The 18,954-nt window shown below is 36.0% G+C and overlaps 1 protein-coding gene across 1 annotated transcript in view; it reads right to left on the bottom strand.

Moving 5' to 3' along the window:
* CLVS2 (clavesin 2) overlaps positions 1–18,954 on the bottom strand; it is a 63,051-nt gene that overhangs the window by 12,138 nt on the left and 31,959 nt on the right. The window contains exon 3 of the mRNA XM_057740085.1: positions 1,420–1,530. Coding sequence (XP_057596068.1) covers positions 1,420–1,530 — 111 coding nt within the window. The remainder of the gene's footprint in view (positions 1–1,419; positions 1,531–18,954) is intronic.

Genomic DNA, 18,954 nt, shown 5'->3' with positions numbered 1-18,954 from the left:
GAGGAAAATAAGAATGTTTACCCTAAAACCTTGTTGGAAGAACTAAATGAGTTAACATAGAGAGGGTACTTAGAACAGCATGTAGTGTAGAGTGAATACTACACAAGTCCCAGCAGGTATTTTGGATCACCTGATCATCCCTTCATAAAACAGTATTTGAAAGTGTTATTTCTGAGGCATGTCAATATATTTTTCTGAATTATAAAATGTAAATTAGTTTGATACTTGGTGGTAGAAATAATTCCTAATATAAATTATAATTGTTTACAGAATTCTTCTTCCTAAATTACTGAAACATATTCAACAAATTCATAAACAGAAAACTCTCTGTTCCCAAATGTTTGACACCAACACATACTTAACTATAATTTCACTTTCACACTCACAATAAGGCTTTTGTGGCACTGAGATACCTGAAGTGCCTTCTTATTCATTGAGAAACATGGAAAATTATCTTCCATATGGATTTAGAAGTACTATATTTTACTGTGGAACTAATCATTTGAAAATTGGTCACAGCACAGTGGTAAAAATATCTCTAAATGCAGAGCTATTTGGATTCAGATGTTAACTCTACAACTTTACAGCTGTGTAAATGAGTAAGCAAGTTATTTATCCATTCTAAGATTTACTTTTCTCAGCTTTTAAACAGAAGATGATGCTTACTAAGCTTACTTTTCAGAGATGTTTGGAGGATAAAATGAAATAATGTACGTTAAAATGCATCTTAAAATCTTATTAATAAGATAAATGTGTTCGGTATTTATAGTGTGCCGTGTGCTGTGTTAAATAACATATAAATTACCTCATTCTCAGAAAAATGGCTATTTTGGTACATACTTTGAATATCCTCATTGTTGGATAAAACTGAATCTTAGAATTCAAGTAACTTGTAATTTAAAGAAATTAAATTTTTACACATTACCAGTCTTTCTGATCATGAGAATCACTACAAAATTATATCAGATATCACAAAATTCACTATATTCAGTGCAACATACATTGTGAAACAACTAACACCCATTTATCGACATACAAAATTATCACTTTTGTCTAAACATTACTTGATATTAAGTGTACCAATAACAATATAGTAACATGGCATTTTTTTTTTATTTTTAAACTGAGGGTTTAATATATAATGAATGTGCTAAAATGTTCCCCCTGTTTGTGGAAAAGCAAGAGAGCTAGCTTTTATTTATTTTTTTTTTGAGACCTAGCTTTTAAATATTTCTTTCACAGACACATTGTTCAGAATTAATCGTTTTAAATTTTGTAAAATATTTTTATGTTAAATAGTTAAATTCAACACAGAAGCACACTTTACCGTAGCAAATGTTATACACACAGTATGCATCATAATTTATTGCATGGGGGAGCAGAAAGGAAATAAAAAGAAACAAAGAAGGAAACAAATACCCTTTTCCGAGTCTTCTCCTTTAGGAAAGGCCGGATCACAGTATACAAGGCATGGATATACCATGGTTGGTTGACAAAATGAATTCCTCCAAATCGTGCTGGGAAACTATCCTAGAGTAAGATGGAGGGGAAAAAAAAATCAAAACACACTTTAAAACACTGAGAAGGTTTGAGGAAGGCCATATGGTATACAAATTTGTTATTCCACACACTTAAATGAGATTACCTGTATAGCTAAGGAGAAGAAAGAAGGAAGAATCTTACTGCAATTAAACACTGTAACTTTCATACAGAAACTGAAGCAATATGTAATAAAGCACATCTTTCTCAAGAATAGGTTGCTGGGCTTCCCTGGTGGCCCAGTGGTTAAGAATCTGCCTGCCAATGCAGGGACACAGGTTCAAGCCCTGGTCTGGGAAGATTCCACATGCCACGGAGCAACTAAGCCCGGGCACCACAACTACTGAGCCTGTGCTCTACAGCCCAAAAGCCACAACTACTGAGCCCATGTGCCACAACTACTGAAGCCCTTGCACCTAGAGCCCATAGTCCACAACAGGAAAAGCCACCACAACGAGAAACCCACACACTGAACGAAGAGTAGCCCTTGCTCGCTACAACTAGAGAATGCCTGTGTGCAGCAACAAAGACCCAATGCCACCAAAAATAAATAAATAATAAAATAAATCTTTTTTTTTTTTTAAAAAAAGAATAGGTTGCTGATAGGAATTGCAGTATTTTTAGGAGTGCCACATTTTAAGCCTGAAAACTGTTAACGGTCATGATACACCAAGAAATATAAATAAAAGACATTAGAAATTTATCAAATAATGCATCAATGTTAGATAAGTGTATATTAAAATATATTTAAATTAAAATGTTTTATTAAATTTCAATGTAGTCATCTATAATGTGAGGATTGTCACATATCAAAACTCACTTTATTCTCTTTATTTTATTATCAACTTTACAACAAACACTCTCCTTTCCTTATTCCAACTACTGAAAAAAGGAAACGTGCTTAAGCAAAATAAAAACCTGGAATTGTAGTGTAAGAAATTTGCAAATGCTTTCCACCAGGTTAAATGAAAGTCAAAACCTCTGAGCTCACCCAAAGCCAGCTGCTTCTTCCGCAAGAACTCACCCGTGTAACGTTTAAATTTGAAGTGATGTAGAGAGGAGTTTTTTCTCCTATCTGTGACTAAATAGGTGCATATATAGTCCACCCCAAAATCTGAAGAGAATCCTTAAGCCAAATAAATTACAACATTTGACAGTGCTATGGATTCTACATAAATGGACCTAAATTTTGTACTGGTTCAAAATTCCCCTCTGAACTGACCACAAAAGTCTCCTTTTAAAAACTATACCAGTAGAAGTGTCTCTCAAGTGGCATCATGGTAATTGGCATACAGCTGAATTCTAGTTAGAGTATAAAAAGGAACAAAAGAAAAGTAAAGAAACTGAAATAATTGTAGATCTATTTTCATTATTTAAATTTTCTCTTGAACAAGATTCAAAAGATTTAAAAACATGCATGTTATAACCTCATTAAACTATTTTGTTTTTAGGGGGTACTTATGAGCATTAGAAATGAATTAGTGAATTTGCATATTGATTTTCAGAGTCAACAAATATTTTGGCAAAGAAATTTCTATCTCTGAGAATAACACACTATGAAAAAAACCACAGTACTTCAAATAATTGGTAAAATCCTTCTTATTTTATGTCAGTGCCTTACTTACAAATTTGTAGTTTTCATTCATTGAAAGAGTATTACAAAACAGAAATGAATCAGGTAAAAATGCAGACCTAGTTGTTTTTGAATAGTTTTTAAATCATTTTTATACATAAAAAGAAGACAAATAATGTATATACAATAAAGAGAATACTAAAATGTGCCCTCCACTCAACTTAAGAAATAGAATATGGTTGGTAACCTTGAAGTTCACTGTATTTCTATATTCTTTCACTTTCTCCACATTTTAAATTTTCATATTCTATTTCAAATATAAGCATATCTCTTGCTTACATTTTATATTTTATTTTATAAATAAATATATAAACATATTTATTATTTTATATTTTACATACTTTATTTTTATATTTTATATTTTTACTATATATACATATATATATCCCCTTAGAATATACTGTTAAGATTTTTAATCACTTAAAATTTATAAAAATTTCATAGTGAATGTGGTCACATAACGGTGTTTTTGAGGTCCCTTGTTTTGAAGCTTAAACATGCTGTATATAGCTATAGCTCATCGTCACTGTTGTATAGCATACCATTGCATGGTACACCACAGTCAATTTAGTTTCTTTTGTCCACACACATTGCTTTCCAAACTTCCGGTTTGTTCTGCTATCACCAGCAGAGCTGCTCTGCAGATTTCATTCTTCGACATGTCTTTCGTGCATGTTGCAGGTGTATGTGCAGGGTATTTAGCCAAAAGTGTTAACATTGAGTCATAGAATATACATAGTCCAACTTTACAAAACTGGTACGATCGAGTTGTACCCATTTACACTCCTCCTTCCCCCAGTAATGCAGGAAAGTTCTGGCTGTTCCACATACTACACTTGGTATTGTCAATCTTCCTAACTTCTGCCAATCTAGTGGGTATAAAAGAGAGTCTCACGACGCTTTAATTTGCTAGTTGCTTGGTCTTTGCTCATTTTAACTCCATCATTAATAACATTGTTTGATAACATAACCATACACAGAGGTATTTTGTTTCTGAGTCGTTGAGTGCCTGAATTTGCTGTCTCTGCTGATCTTGTTCATGATATCTTGTTTATGGTGAGCTCATATTTGACTAATAGTCATCATTGGGAATCCTGAAAGAGCTAGTTTGAGGATGCTTTCTTCCAGACAAGATCTGTGTTAGCTCCTACCAGGTTCTATCAGCCTGGTTTAGCTTTAATTTAATTTCCCATCTCAGAGTTCCTTTGCGCAGTGTATATTCAAATCTCAGGTACACGAGACAATTATGATCTCAGGGTACCAGGGAAGACTATTATCATCATTATCAATACTAGCATTATTATTACTGTTATTATTTTTATACCTGGATGTGAGAAAGGCAGAGAGGTTTCCTTAAAGGTTTCCTGGCCAGCAGGGATTTTCCCAGTACAATCTTTCCCTAAGGAAGTAGCACCCGGAGGAATGCAGGTTCTCACATCCAGTCCCCAGCTTGCCTTCAGTGTGTGCAGGTCTCATCTCTGCTCTTGCCCACCTGACTCCCCCGGCAACCATTACCCTCCAGAACTCTAGGTTCCTAAAGTCAACATTTGCCTCCAGAACCACACAAGCTTCATTTATTCTCCCATTTTTTTTTCCAGTAGTCTCTGTGTCCTTGTCTCTGGGGGACTTGTCTTATGTTCCCCAGAGTTCAGTAGAGCATCTAGACATACTTTCATTGTGATTTATTTAACACCTTGGTGTTTCACGGCAGGGAGATCTTTAAGAATTCTGAACCCACAGCACTACCTGAAGCAGAACTATTTAGTACGCTTTTAAAATATACTCCCAAGTGAGCATTTGATATCTAGAACAAAACTGAATGAATACCAGCTATCAGGTTATTAAGCCAAATGTCTTAGCTCAGTGATTTTTAAACGTTGAGAATCATTTGAAGGTCATGCTTCATCTATTGTGAAAAAGGAATACGCACATGTAAACACATAACTTACACATGATGTCATGGATTTCTTGGACACATCCTTAGATACAGAATGACTTGGTCAGTACCAAATCACATTTAAGACAGTGCAAAAGAGAAAGGAAAGCACTGACTTTGCAATCAAGTAGATCTAGATTAAAATTCTGACTTAAGACCACCTCTGTCCTATTTGGTATCAAAGTCCAAAACAAGGACATGATACTTGATCCTCTCCTTCCTTCACTGTGATACCACTCATTTCCTTTCTCTGTCTTCTTCTTGTGGTATTACCATTCTACATATGGTACACCTTTTGCAGTTCCCATGCAGTCCTTGAACATTCTGTTCTGTTTTTCCTTTTCTTTGTTCTCTTTGCATTTCAGTTTTTGAGGTTTCTATTGATATATCCTCAAGCTCAGAGATCTTTCCTCAGCTGTGTCCAGTCTACTAAAAAGCCTATCAAAGTCATTCTTCATTTCTGTCACAGTGTTTTTGATCTCCAGCATTTCTTTTTGGTTCTTTTTTAGGATTTCCACCTCTCTGCTTCCATTGCCCATCTGTTTTAGCATGCTGTCTAATTTATCCGTTAAAGCCCTTAGCATATTAATCTTAGTTGTTTAAAATTCCCAGTCTAATAATTCCAATATTCCTGCCGTGTCTCATTCTGATGCTTACTCTGTCTCTTCAAATTTTGCTTTGTATCTTTTTTTCAGTTATGCCTTATTATTTTTTCTTGATAAGCAGGCATGATGTACCAGGTAAAAGGAACTACTGTAAAAAGCATTCAGTAATATGATGGCAAGATTTGGGGGAAGGAAAGTGTTCTCTAGGCCTACGGATTAGCTCTCAGGCTTTAACAAGCATGTGCCTCTGGACTGTTGCACTCACGAGTGCTTCTTGATTTTTTTTCTCCCCACTTAGGTGGAGCAGGATGGCTAAAATACCCAGAGCTGGGTATTTGTCTTCTCCCATGTGGAAGACTAAAGTTGGGAATTTCTCTCCCCCCAGGTCAGTTAGATTCTATCAATAATAATCCCCCAGCAGGTTAGGCTCTGGTTACCTAGTTTCTCCTGAGAGCAAGCCTTGATGAGTAGGGCCGAGCGCTCTGGCATACTTAAAAATGGTTCCTTTTCCCCTCCTCCTGATGCAAACACAAGGGGATTTTTCTCAAATATTTACCATGAGAACTTGGTCAAGATCCTGGAGGTAAATCTCACAAAAGTATGGAGGGCCCCCCTATACCTGCCCCCCATGCTGGAGTTTTTAACTCTCAGAATTTTGTACAATGAGCCTCCAGCAATTCGTCAATTATAATTAAAATTGAATTATATTTCAGGTTGTCCTTCCCTAGCACTGGTTCCCACGATGGTTTCTGATGGTGAGTTTCTGCCCCAATAAGCCAAGACTCCCTGTATTCACCTGTTTCTCTAATACTGGTGGTAGCAGATTGCCGTATGTCCTTACACCACTTTTATAGATCTAAGAATAGTTTATTTTTCGGTCTGTTCAGTTTTTTCCTTGTTAGGACAGAGTGGGAAGTTTCAAGCTTTTTATTTGGAAATGGAAACTGGAAGTCTGATCTCTTTATTTCTGATCACACCCCAAGGCCTGCAACATTTATGCCCCACCTCTATGTAGCTTCATATTTTCACATTCACCTTCCATATGATGCCAATGTGATCACGGTAAAATCCAAAACCCACTACCTCCATTTCCCTGCTTAGGAATGTCGTGACTCCTCCCTCCACCCCCTTCATGTCTGTTCATGTTCATGTGCTGTTTCGTCACTTGTTGATTCTGTTCTTTCCCATATGCATCTCTCCCTTTTTGTATGATCTGCTCTTACTAATCCCTTAAGAATTAGCTCAGGCAATATCATCTCCAGGAAACCCTTTTGATCCTTTTTCTCACTTCTCATCCCACTACTCTCCCACTAAAGCCCTTCTCTACCATCACAGTCCATCATTGCACTTGCCGTGAGATACTAAAATTGTCTGTCTGCCTCCTCTACTAAATTGTGAGCTCTTTGAGTGCAGAGGTTATTGTATTCCATATGGCCTGTCGGTGCTGGTCTGGGCATCCATTTCCACCCACTTCGTGCCGCACCTAACAGAGCAGGGGATGGAAGCCTAGAATGTAGGAATCTTACAGCTCGGGTTCTGAATAGGAGAGCTCTGTGAATGAGATGCACTTGAGTAAGATTTAAAGGACTAAAGAGCAGCAGCAGTCACCTTCCTGCTGCAATGACACCTGCTAAGCAAGTTCTAGAGGGACAATTGTCTATAGCAGTGTTTGGACACCAACTTCCACTTTCTAGTTGCCACTTTGGAAGGTAAAAGGATGCTGAGACATAAGCAGTGAGAGGGTAAAGACACCAGTTTCTTGACCTTTGAATCACATCTGCAGAGTTGTGACCTCAAAACCAAGAGAGCAGTCATAATCCTCCCTAATTTTCATTCCTCCTGCTCTTCCAATGAGGTTTTAAGCACTCACTCCTTGTATTTAAGTCCATTTTTCCTTGAACTATCCAGAGAGATTTCTGTTTTGTGCACTGAATGCTGATCCAGACTATGCCTGATTTATCTTTATATTCCCAGCATTTTGGAAACGTGTATGTGTGTCCCAGAGCTAAGCTAGATGAATATTTATTAAATGAAATAGATTCTGATATTTATTATTTAAGTAAACTATATTCTTTGAGCTAAATTTCTTTATCTGCGAAATGGGAACAACATTTAATAGGACTGCTAATGGCTAACCATTGACGTTCCTTATTGAGCACACCTCCTTGGTACTGAGGTACCATATTAACTATCAACTCCCACTTTACACACATGAAAATGACCATGGAGGTAATTTTATAATATGGTTTACTGGGACGTTTGGCCCTAAATATCACTACATAGTACAAAACAGTAATCAAAATATCAAGAATATACAATATCCTGATTATTGGCTCTGCTGTCCACACTGTTTTTCACTGGAGACAACAAAATAAGAAGTGATTTTCAATTAGTGAGAGTATAGCCAAAATGGGCTGAAGAAAGTTAATAGAATTTCTGTCTTCCAAGAGCTCTTGCCAATTCACCTGCTTCCATTCGTTTTCCTTTGATCAGAACACTTTGTGCTCAACGCATGGATTGTCTTGCCTGAATTCTTCAATTAATGGAAACTTGACCTGCCAAAGCTCTAGTGGAATTCAGCATCTCTCCAAGCCTCTGCTGACCATAAACTCAAATAAATATCCTTCTTTGGGAGAAGATGGATTTGGAAGTACTTCCAGCATGTAATATGTGAGTTTCCTTAAGAGTTGACTGCCACAGCAAACAATTGCAAAACAAGCTCAACTGAAGCAAAGCTTTGACCTTCTCCTCATTGGCATATAAACAAACACTATAGACACAATAAACATTGGCACAATAGGCACTATATAAAGGGGTAAACATTTATATCTATCAAATATACTTGAGTGAATTATTCACATATTTCTAGCAAAAAAATGTTTGCCCGAAATATCTAGCTTTTGAAGAAAAAAAAATTGGAGACTCTGAACTACTAATGTGTATCAAGATTAATACTACTACGAGTAAATTGTCAGATTTGAGAACGTAAATCAATATAATTCTGGTGTAATTAAAGTTTGAGGTGATAAATGTGAGGAAAATGAACTTTTCTATTACTACATCCACAACTGACGTCTTGTTTCACAAGTAAGACTGTCTAGGATTCCTAAACCAGACTGTCTAGGGTTCCTAAACTTATCAACTGTGTTAAAAATTATCCTCAGTGTAAACACAGGCAAAAATTGTATTTGTAACTCACCCATTCAGAATTAAATCTATTTGGCCTTTTTTAGTGTTTGTTTTTCTTTTCTTCCTTTCTTGCACTTTTTGTAGCACTTACTTGCAACTACCATATGTGCTATGGCAAAATGCATTTAATGATAAATTGTAGCACCAGTGCGTAGAAATTACATTTTAATTTCATAACTCTATCCCTGAAGTTATACTAGGGTCAAAAATATTGGACGATTCTTCTCTGATGCTTTTCGTATAAATATGAGATACGCTTGTAGAAATTTGGAACACAACATAAAGTATAATTTTCAAAAAGTCACTCATAACCTTAAGACCTAGAGACAAAAGCAGTACTCTAAGCATCTTGATGTATGCTTGCATACCTCAAGTTATGTTTTATATAGATGCCATGAAACTCTAACAGTCTGGAATTATGATAATAGTCTTTTATAATGGCTCATGTGTGTGCAACATATACAATATCACCCTCTCGAAAAGTATGAGTAGGTATAGAAAGTAGGTGATTATTGTAGCAGTTGGTACTGCTGGTTCCTTAGGTAGGATCAACGTTAGTTTCTTTCAGATATGTTCAAACTTCTTAAGATTGGTCTGCTTTGACATGCTAACCACAGCATGTTCTGCTAAATATGTATATTGAGGGTAACCTTTCTAGATGGTAAAACAATATTTTAAAATACCTCATATCCATGTTTTAGAATGTTGTATTAGCTATTTGTCTATATGTTGTACCCATCTTCAGATGGTCAAGATTCCTGAGTGAAATCATGTTTGTTCTAGTTCCAAAGCCCGGCTCCCATTTCCTACCACCAGGACCCCACGCAGTGTCTGGAACTGAAAAGGATGGAACCATAATTGTGATTCCGTATATTTAGTCTCATCAATAGTGGACACACAGGCAAGTCATTCAATTGCTTCCACAAGGGAAACAAAAGTTTTTACTAAAACATTCTAACTAGTGCCTTCTGTCAAATTGCAAGAAGACAGAGAGGAAAGTATTTAATATTAGCTAATTGGAATGTCTTTTTCTGTGCCTGTCTCATAACTGGCAATAAGCCATATGTAAATGAATGTAAATAACAGATTGAAAACAAAGGAGCTTGACCCTGGTACGGAGATAAGAATTTACATTGAAATTGTACACATGCAGGAGGATGCTTTATCTCCATCTTCTTAACTTCTAACTATCCATTAAAACCTCATGCTATCCAGGTAGGCATACAATAAAGCAACTTGGTTAGATGCAAAGAACTGTGTAGAAAAAAAATTTCACCAGAAAAAGTACACACTCTTATACGTAGGGAAACAGTAATGATTAACATTTTCTACAACCACTTTATTTAACATTTAGAGTTTGTCATCAGAGAAAAGAGAAGAAAAAAATAGGTGAAAGGTTGGAAAAATGACTAGTGAATTCCTGTTACAGGAAACAAGTCAGCCTTCAAAGATATATCACATTGTATTTCAAAATAAGCACTTAGCAAAGCTTTTTATTTGATAAGCAATCCCTGAATCAAAATGGATGTAAATAAATTAAATTTTTATGATTCCTCAGAAAACAGTGTCAATTTTAATAAGTGTTTTAAGAAACATGGATTAACCATGATGGATCATTTAAAAGAGTGATGAATAGGATACATTAATTTTCCATTAATATGTGGCATTCTTTTTAGAATTAAAAATTTTTGAAATATGAATATATTTTGAACTGATTTTGTCCTTCTAAAGGTTAAAAATCTTAAATCCAAATATGCACTAAAATATGGATAACTTTTTATGTTAAATTTTTTAATTTGAAAATTGATGTTCTTAGATTTGCATTTGCATATTTAGAGTAGCTGTTTGTTTTAAGACCTCTGGCAAAATGTCAGCTATTGTTTAAAGTGTCTGTCATGAATACAAGTGTGTCAACATGTATTTCTCTTAAGAGTGACCAACAGAATGTGCTCTACGCGAAGGCAAATGCATATAATTTCTGACATTTCTATTTAAAAAATAGCCACTTTCCCTCATCCTATATGCATCAATATTTGGCTAAAAAGACTTTATGACACTACAACTCCTAATAAATCTCTCTTTTGCCTTGTCACTCTCCTTTTATAAAATTCAGTTCCCATTATAGAGATGTGCTAGCTTTGCTCTTTTTCCGTTTTGTCTGAGGGTGTTCTCTGTATTTTTTTTTTAAGTTAATTAGAAATGATGCCCAAGTGCAATGATGTTGCCTGATATTCTCCTTTCTGGGGAACATACAAGAAAGCTTAGAGGGACTCACTGGAGGGCTATAACTTCTCAATGCAAATTCCTAGGAAAAGTGCCATAGGATTCTAAGGTATTAAATTATCACATCCTTTAAACTGTGAGTAGACATGTGCTGTAGGGAAATCAGGTCTCACACCAACATTTTGAAGGCAGAGGAACTTGACTGCACTGCTTTAGTGATTGTTTGGACTGAGAGAGTCTTCCAACTTCCACCCCAAAGGACTAGGAGGAAATTTCTCTGGGTCACCCAGAACCCAGTGGTGGCCAAGGGCTGCTCCAGCTCATGAAGCTACAGGCCTAGAGAAGGGGAAGGAGTGATCCTTTCCTCATCCAAGACAGCACAAGATTATCACCTGCTCACATTAAAATGAGAATTTTGTGATGTTCTTATTGTTATAATCTTAATATAGACCATCATTTCCCAATTTTTAATTTTGTTTTAAAAATCTTAAGTACAGTATAGTTGGCTTGTTTAAATCTACAAAGAATAACCTCATTTCCTCTCTCACCAGTAAATTATCACTTATAAATAATAGTTATACACTAATTCCACAGGAAAAAACACAAATGTTATTCCACTTTTTTCCTGTTCCTATGTTTCGAACACATGTATTGAAGTTTTCCATAACACTCTTGGCTTCTGGTTTCCAGGGATAAATCCACTTACCTATTAGGTAAATGTGCCTCCATCAGCAAAAGTATCCCTGCCTCTTCCTCCCAGCCACATAATCAGAATTATTAAACAGACCAGAGGGATTATTATGGAGAGAAAGCCTATGAGAGTACATTATGACTATATGATCAGGGTCTCTGGAATTTGTGGGCTAGAACTAACTAGACTAGTCTTTCTCAAAATCTCAGGTATACCCTAATTCCAGACAAATCATTATTTCATTCTTGTTTTCTTATGCCTATAGTTGATCACCTAATGCTGGTTAACTGTGCTTCAGATATAACCCCTCCCACCCTGTGAGGAGCCCTAGAATGCAATGTTGGTATATTAGTGTGGATAAATCCTTATACCTAGATAAAATTCTCAAATCACACTGGTGACACAGTGACATCAACTTTGTATATGGAAGGGAATGTCTGAGTCTTGAGTACAATGAAATATAGGCAACATAAAGTGGGATATTATATAAAATATTCCTCCTCGAAAGAGCTCTACATAGCTAAAAATATTTCTTAAAGTAAAACCAACCCTGAAAATTAATTTGTAATATGTTTAGTCATCACATAACTGAATGAGCAGGAAGAGGTCTCTTTCATGAGCAGAGTTTAAGTTGGTATTCTCCCCAGGTCCTTCTCCTGTCAGAGAAGGTTGAAAACAGATTGAAACAAATCACAGCCCATGGAGCCTTAACATGAAGACACAAGCCTTATTTAAGTTCGTCTCTGCTGGTGTGTGCCTGGTTCACGCGGTGGGTGAGACAGCCTGGAGCACAGGACACAAAGCCATTCTCACACCGCTTCACAATCCAAGAAGTACCAATTTCAATCAACTATAACAGCAGGAGAGAACCCAAAGTAAAAACTACCACCTTATGAAAATGCTAGGTTCTTTTATTAAAACTGAACATAAAGCAAAGGTAACAGATAATTGTGCCATTTCTAACCACAATATAATACATAGTAATTTTCTACGACCTGTATCTTAAGTCTTGTGGCTTTAATCTCTGTGAGCTGTAGCAAGACAGCCTTACAGACCCCAGCCAGTATATCAATAATGAACTAGGTCTCCCATTCGACTTTTAAACTACTTTAGTAACACACATTCAGAAGTGCTGACTTTCTCATATTCAAAATTGCCAAAAAGGAATGAAGCAGCAGAACTTCAGCCAGAGGAATTGAGAAGAGAAAATTATAAAAAGAATTAGGCAGAAGTCCTTAACTGAATATTTCAGGACACTCCTGCCTACATCAGGCAGGTGAAACTGGCCAAGATTGTTTGTAATGGTGAAACTTAATGCTGCAAGGGTTTGGCAAGACAGGACCTGTCATATTCTGTTAAGGAAATAGAAACTGGTGAAACAGTCCTGACAGAAACCTTGAAGCATGTACTTTATTTCTCTTAATACCATTTCTGGAAATAAATTGTAAAGAAATTATCATTAATTGGGGCAAAATTTCCTGTACTTGAATATTTTGTATATATTTTGTAATGAGGAAAACATTGGGATCAATTTAAATTTATTTAACAAAAGAGTGACTAAATGAATAATGTATTTGTAATATATAATACTAAAGAGCCACTGAAATGGCATTTTCAAAGAATTCTTAATGACAGAAAATAATCAAAATATAATATTAGGTAATAAACCAGGAAAAAACGTTAATTTACTTTAACAAAGAATATAAAAGAATTAGAAATATACATCAAATATTGGCCTGGTTAACTCTGTGGAATAGAATAATAGGTGATTTTGTTTTATTCTTTGTATATTTCATATTTTTCAGATGTTCTGAAATGACCATATACCACTCACGCACGCACACACACGCACACACACACCATACACTTAGAGAAATATTTTTTAAAAATCAACACAAAGATAACATAGAACACTAAGCATTGATTAATTCTAACAAATATTTACTGAAAACTGCTCAAGCCTAGGAAATGTAAGAGGAATATGAACGAAGCAGTCCTTACTTTGAAGGAATTTATATTCTGGTAAAGAGAATAAGTAATGTAAAACAAGGAAAGATAAGGTCCACAAGATGTTATAAGGTTTAAAGGAGAGAAAGAATGACAGATGGAACAGAAGTTGGAATGATGAAAAAAGAACTCCCCAAAGAGATAGTATTTGGAATAAATCTTAGGGTGTCAGTGAGAATCTGGTCACTGTGGAAGAGGCAACGGTGTGAGTGGATGAGAGCATCTCAGAGAAAAGGAGCAGTGGGACTAGAGGCGGGGAGACTGGACCACCTTCAGGACACAGTTGCCAGGGCTGTTTGTCTGGAGTTGAAGGTAAGTGTGAAGAAGTGTTGGCAGACAGCAGAGAAGACGGTTTTGAAGTCCACCTGAACCGTTCAAGCTGTCTCACAGAAGAGTTTGTGTGTATCTTGCACTGGGCCTTCTTGAGAAGAGTGGCAGGTTGCAGTCGTGCTGTGGGAACATTCATCTAGCAGGGCTGTGTAGTTTCTTATAGAAATTTGACATTTTAATATGTATGTTTTCGTGCAACCACTTTAATGTAGAGACATTCTGACTCAGGTTAAAAATAAAAAACAACTAGAGTGTTAATTTTTTTTTTTTAATGACCAAGTGATGTGTGACACAGACATCCATCCACCAGGTCCTCCCATCATGCTCACCTTCCACTGGTGGTGAGGGTTAGGGATGGGACGGGGCTGGTGTAAGACTTGGGAACTAATGGAGATAAGGGTGGAATAAGGATCCTGGGTGTCTCTGCTATACATTTCTTGGAATACAAAGGGGTGATTTTATGTTTTGACCTGCCCAGTTCGTTTGATGAAGCCTTGCAAAATGTCATACTTTACTTGATTTCAAGTAGGGAGAAAGGGAGGATAGAGACATGAGATCCAGTCTATTAGCGCTATGCAGGTAACAAAGCCGAATCTGAGTCATATTAAGGTGTTAACTATAAAAGGAAAACACTCATTAGAAATACGGGGAAGACAGAGGTTATATAACTTAAATACTGGATGCAGAGGGAGCACACAAGAGAATAGCTGAAAGTAGGCTGGTACATTTTAATCTTGGTTGGTTGAGAGACCACTACTTGTACCAGAAACTGAAAGAGGAAAAGGATTATATTTGAGGGAAAGTGTGATATGTCGAATTTCAAGTGGCAGTAGGCCATGTGGTGATGTCCCCAAGTTTGGATAGCTCAGACTGGAGTAGAGAAATAGAAAAGCAGAAACAGAGCAAAAAATGGGGATTCGTGAATACACTGAAAAACATTTTAAAAGGCTACAGGCAACTGTATATTTTAAGATGATAATAGTACACATTTGTCTCCCTAATTGAAGTTTTTGACCGATATCATGTTGCTGGCTTGAGTAAGGACTAGGAGAGAAGAGGTCACTGACGCCAGTGTGATGTTTTCCAATCATTTGCCAGAACATTTTTAGCTCTACCAACTCCTTCCAAGACTGTGTGGTGTCCATATGGATGGCGAGGCAGTGGATTATAAAGATAGCTTGAGAGGGTCTAAAGATGTTCAGGCACGTGTCCTTCAAAGAAGCACACATGAAAAACAGGCTCAGGGTGTAGGCAGCCCCTCCTTCTGACACTGCTAACGAGGAACTCCCATTCAGTCTCCGAAGGTCTCCTGCAAGGCAGGCGTAAGTAGGATGATGCCTCCGTTTAGCTAATCTAGGAATATTTACTTTCTCTTACCTGTTAGTTTTACTACAGGAAGGAAGCAAGGGTATAACTTGGGACGGTCACCCCCCTCCAAAATCTGAAAACATGTAATGAACGTATCTCCAAAAAAATGAACTTCTAATTCAGTGCTTCAAAGATTTTACCGTGCTTTCCTTGTGTTCATTACAAAATCAAAGACACTTATCGATTTTAGTTAATTTGAGAAGATTCTAATTAAACCAACAGGAAATTCATGTGGGCTGTGTAGAATTCTTCTTTCTTTCGCTTTACCTCCTGTGACTTTATTGGCAGTAATAATCATCCAAAGCTATTCCCTGGAAGTTTGCCTTCACATTGCTTCAAAGTCATCCTACAAATAAAGCTCCTTAGGTAGTCGTATTCAACAAGTTGTTGCACCATGGCGCACTACATCCTAGTGGAGATGTCGATGGTTGGCACCTACTGTTCCCCCATAGCATTCCTATGCACTCAAGGGCTCCTTTCACTCTTGAATCCTACAATGGAACTGGAGAGTTCATATTAGTCTTTGGTCTGACAATTTGCATGAACAAGATATGCAAGCATCTCTATTCGTCCAAGCATTCATATCCAGGCAGCCACACACATCTGTAGTCTTTCTTTCCACAATCTCAGTCATGGCATATACACAAAAAATTAAATTCTAGCCCAGCCACAGTTTATAAAGTTGCATAAAATTCTCAAGAAAGCACAGATTTCCTGGGCAAAAAATGTTTTCTCCAGTGATTGCTGTATGGTGGACGTATGTGTTTCAGAAAACTCCCTAGCTTCGATCTCTTCCTTGCAATTCATGAGTAGAAGAGATTACTTTCCCTGTCCTTCACCTGACTTTTAAACTTAAGTGAACACAACAATTCTGAACTAGTGACAAAGCTGGTAGATATCCATTTTACATAACGTGTAAATCTGACTGGGGCAATGAATGTCATTTTAAAAAGTGAAGCATGTGACATATTTAGGCTAATGTTTTGTTCTGTGTAACTTTTAAAAACTCACTCTCTAATCTTTAGAATCGTCCATGGCTGAACTGTGAGTTACACTTTAGGTGGATTCCAGAGATTTTGGAGATAAGACACAGAGCGCTACACCTTTTCTCCAACTTCAACTCACTCTCCCCACACCATTCATGTAGTTTGTCATCGGATCAGGTCTTGATCATATTCCTTTTTTTTCTACCACCTACTTAACCACTCCTTCAACGTGGGTCTTATCTGTGTTCATGTATGTACACATGTATATATTTGATGTAAAATTCCATGTGAAGTTTTATGTATTAACTCTAAAAATACAACCCCCACCTTCATGTAAAGTCATCAAAAAATTCCTTTACAAGTAAATATTACCAAAGGGGTGGATTTTACTTTAAAAAGCATTGCTTTTATCTTTCTAATAGTCTCTGCCCTATAGATCTGATCAAAAACAAAACAAAACAGTAAAAACTATTCTACGTATTCTAATGATGCAAAATAAAAATATTTTTCTGAATGCTATTCTATGGTCTTCTTCAAAAGAGATAATAAAAGTGTTTATTTTTCATTCAACAAGTATTTACTGTTTTAAGAATACATTGGCACATGGCTGGTGGTGATATCCAACTCTATAATATTTTCACTTTTTTCTCCCTTCAGAAGGTACTTGTATTTAACTATTTGCTCACTGATTTTTAAATTTTTAATTACTGGCTCACAGGAAGCTGCAAAACTGAAAGGGAACCCCCCTGCACCACTCCTCCTTCCTCTCTCAATGGGATATTGGTACAATCCACAGAGCTTATTCAGATGACATCAATTTTACATGTACTAATTTCTGAGTATATGTACTTCTGTGCAATCTGTATCATCTGTGTAGCTCACCACATTCAAGATCCAGAAATGATCTATCACAGGGCTCCCTCCCGCTATCCCTTCAGAGTCACACCCAACCTGACCCCAATCCCTCATCTCTAGTAACCATTAATCTGTCCTCCATCTCTATAATTTTGTTATTTTGAGAATTTTATATATAAGTAGACTCACACAGTATATAACCTTTTGAGACCGGCTTTTCTCATTTACATAATGCCCTTGATATATTTCAAAATTGTTGTGTGTATCAATAGTTGTTTTTCCCCCTTTTTATTACTAAGTAGTATGCCATGGTATGGCTGTACCATCATTCACTCATTTTAGGACATTTGAGTTGTTTCCAGTTTTTGGCTGTTATGCTAAGAATATTTGTGTGTGGGTGTTTGTGTGAACATAAGTTTTCATTTGTTTGCAACAAATGCTTCAGAGTGAAACTGCTGGGTGATATAGTTGCATGTTTACTTTTATAGAAAACTGCCAATTGTTTTTCAGAATTGCTGTAGTATTTTACATTCTCACTAGCAATGTACGAGAGATCTGGTTTCTCTGTGTCTTTACCATAGTTTAGTATTTTCACTGTTTTTGTTTTTGTTTTTATTTTAGCAATTCTGATAGGAATGTAGTGATAGCTCATTGTGGTTTTAATTGCATTTCCCTAATGGCAAAAATGTTGAACATCTTTTCTTGTGCTTATTTGTCATCTGTATATCCTCCTCAGTGAAATATCTGCTCATTTATTTTGCTCATTTTTTATTGTTCTTTTTTTTTTTAATGTTGACTTTTTAAGAGTTGTTTCCTAGATAAAAGTTCTTTCTCAGATTTGTGGTTTGAAAATATTTTCTCCTAGCTTGTAGCTTGTCTTTTCAGCCTTTAAATAGGGTGTTTCACAGAGTAAACATTTCTTCAATTTTGATGAGGTTCAATATATTTATTTTTTTCTTTTACAGATTGTGCTTTCAACAACAAGGCTAACAAAGATTTTCTTTGGTTTTTTAGAAGTTATAGTTTTGTGTTTTACATTTAATTCCATAATCAATTTTGAGTTAATTTTTCCATAAAGTTTGAGGTTTAAGTCGGGATTCATTTTTTTGCCTATGGGTGTCCAGTTACTTCCTGCATCATTTGTTGAAAAAGCTATACTTCCTCCACTATATAGCTTTTACTTCTCTGTAAAAAATCAGGGCATATTTGTGTAAGTCTATTTCTAGATCCTCTATTCTGCTCCATTTTCCTATGTATTTATCCCTCTATCGGTTCAACATTCTAATATTTATATGTAATATTACTGTGGCTATATAAATTTGACACAAAAAGAACAAAATTACTTCTTCTAAAGATGTAAGTTAAAAATATTTTCCAAATATAACCCTATGTTGTTATCTGAAAGATAAATAAAAGTTGATTTTTAAGGAAACAATTCTATCCCTAGAAAAAGTTGAAAATTAACTTGCCATTTTATATCTTTCAATTTCATGGGCCAAATAATGTAGTTTGAAATGTTTCTGTTAAAGCAAAAAAAAAAAAATTACTATGCCAACATGAAAAAGATACACCCCAAACCTGAATAAAAATTA

The sequence above is a fragment of the Hippopotamus amphibius genome, chromosome 6, assembly GCF_030028045.1.
Source record: "Hippopotamus amphibius kiboko isolate mHipAmp2 chromosome 6, mHipAmp2.hap2, whole genome shotgun sequence".
Taxonomy (NCBI): Eukaryota; Metazoa; Chordata; class Mammalia; order Artiodactyla; family Hippopotamidae; genus Hippopotamus; species Hippopotamus amphibius.
This window is presented reverse-complemented; position numbering and strand designations above follow the sequence as displayed.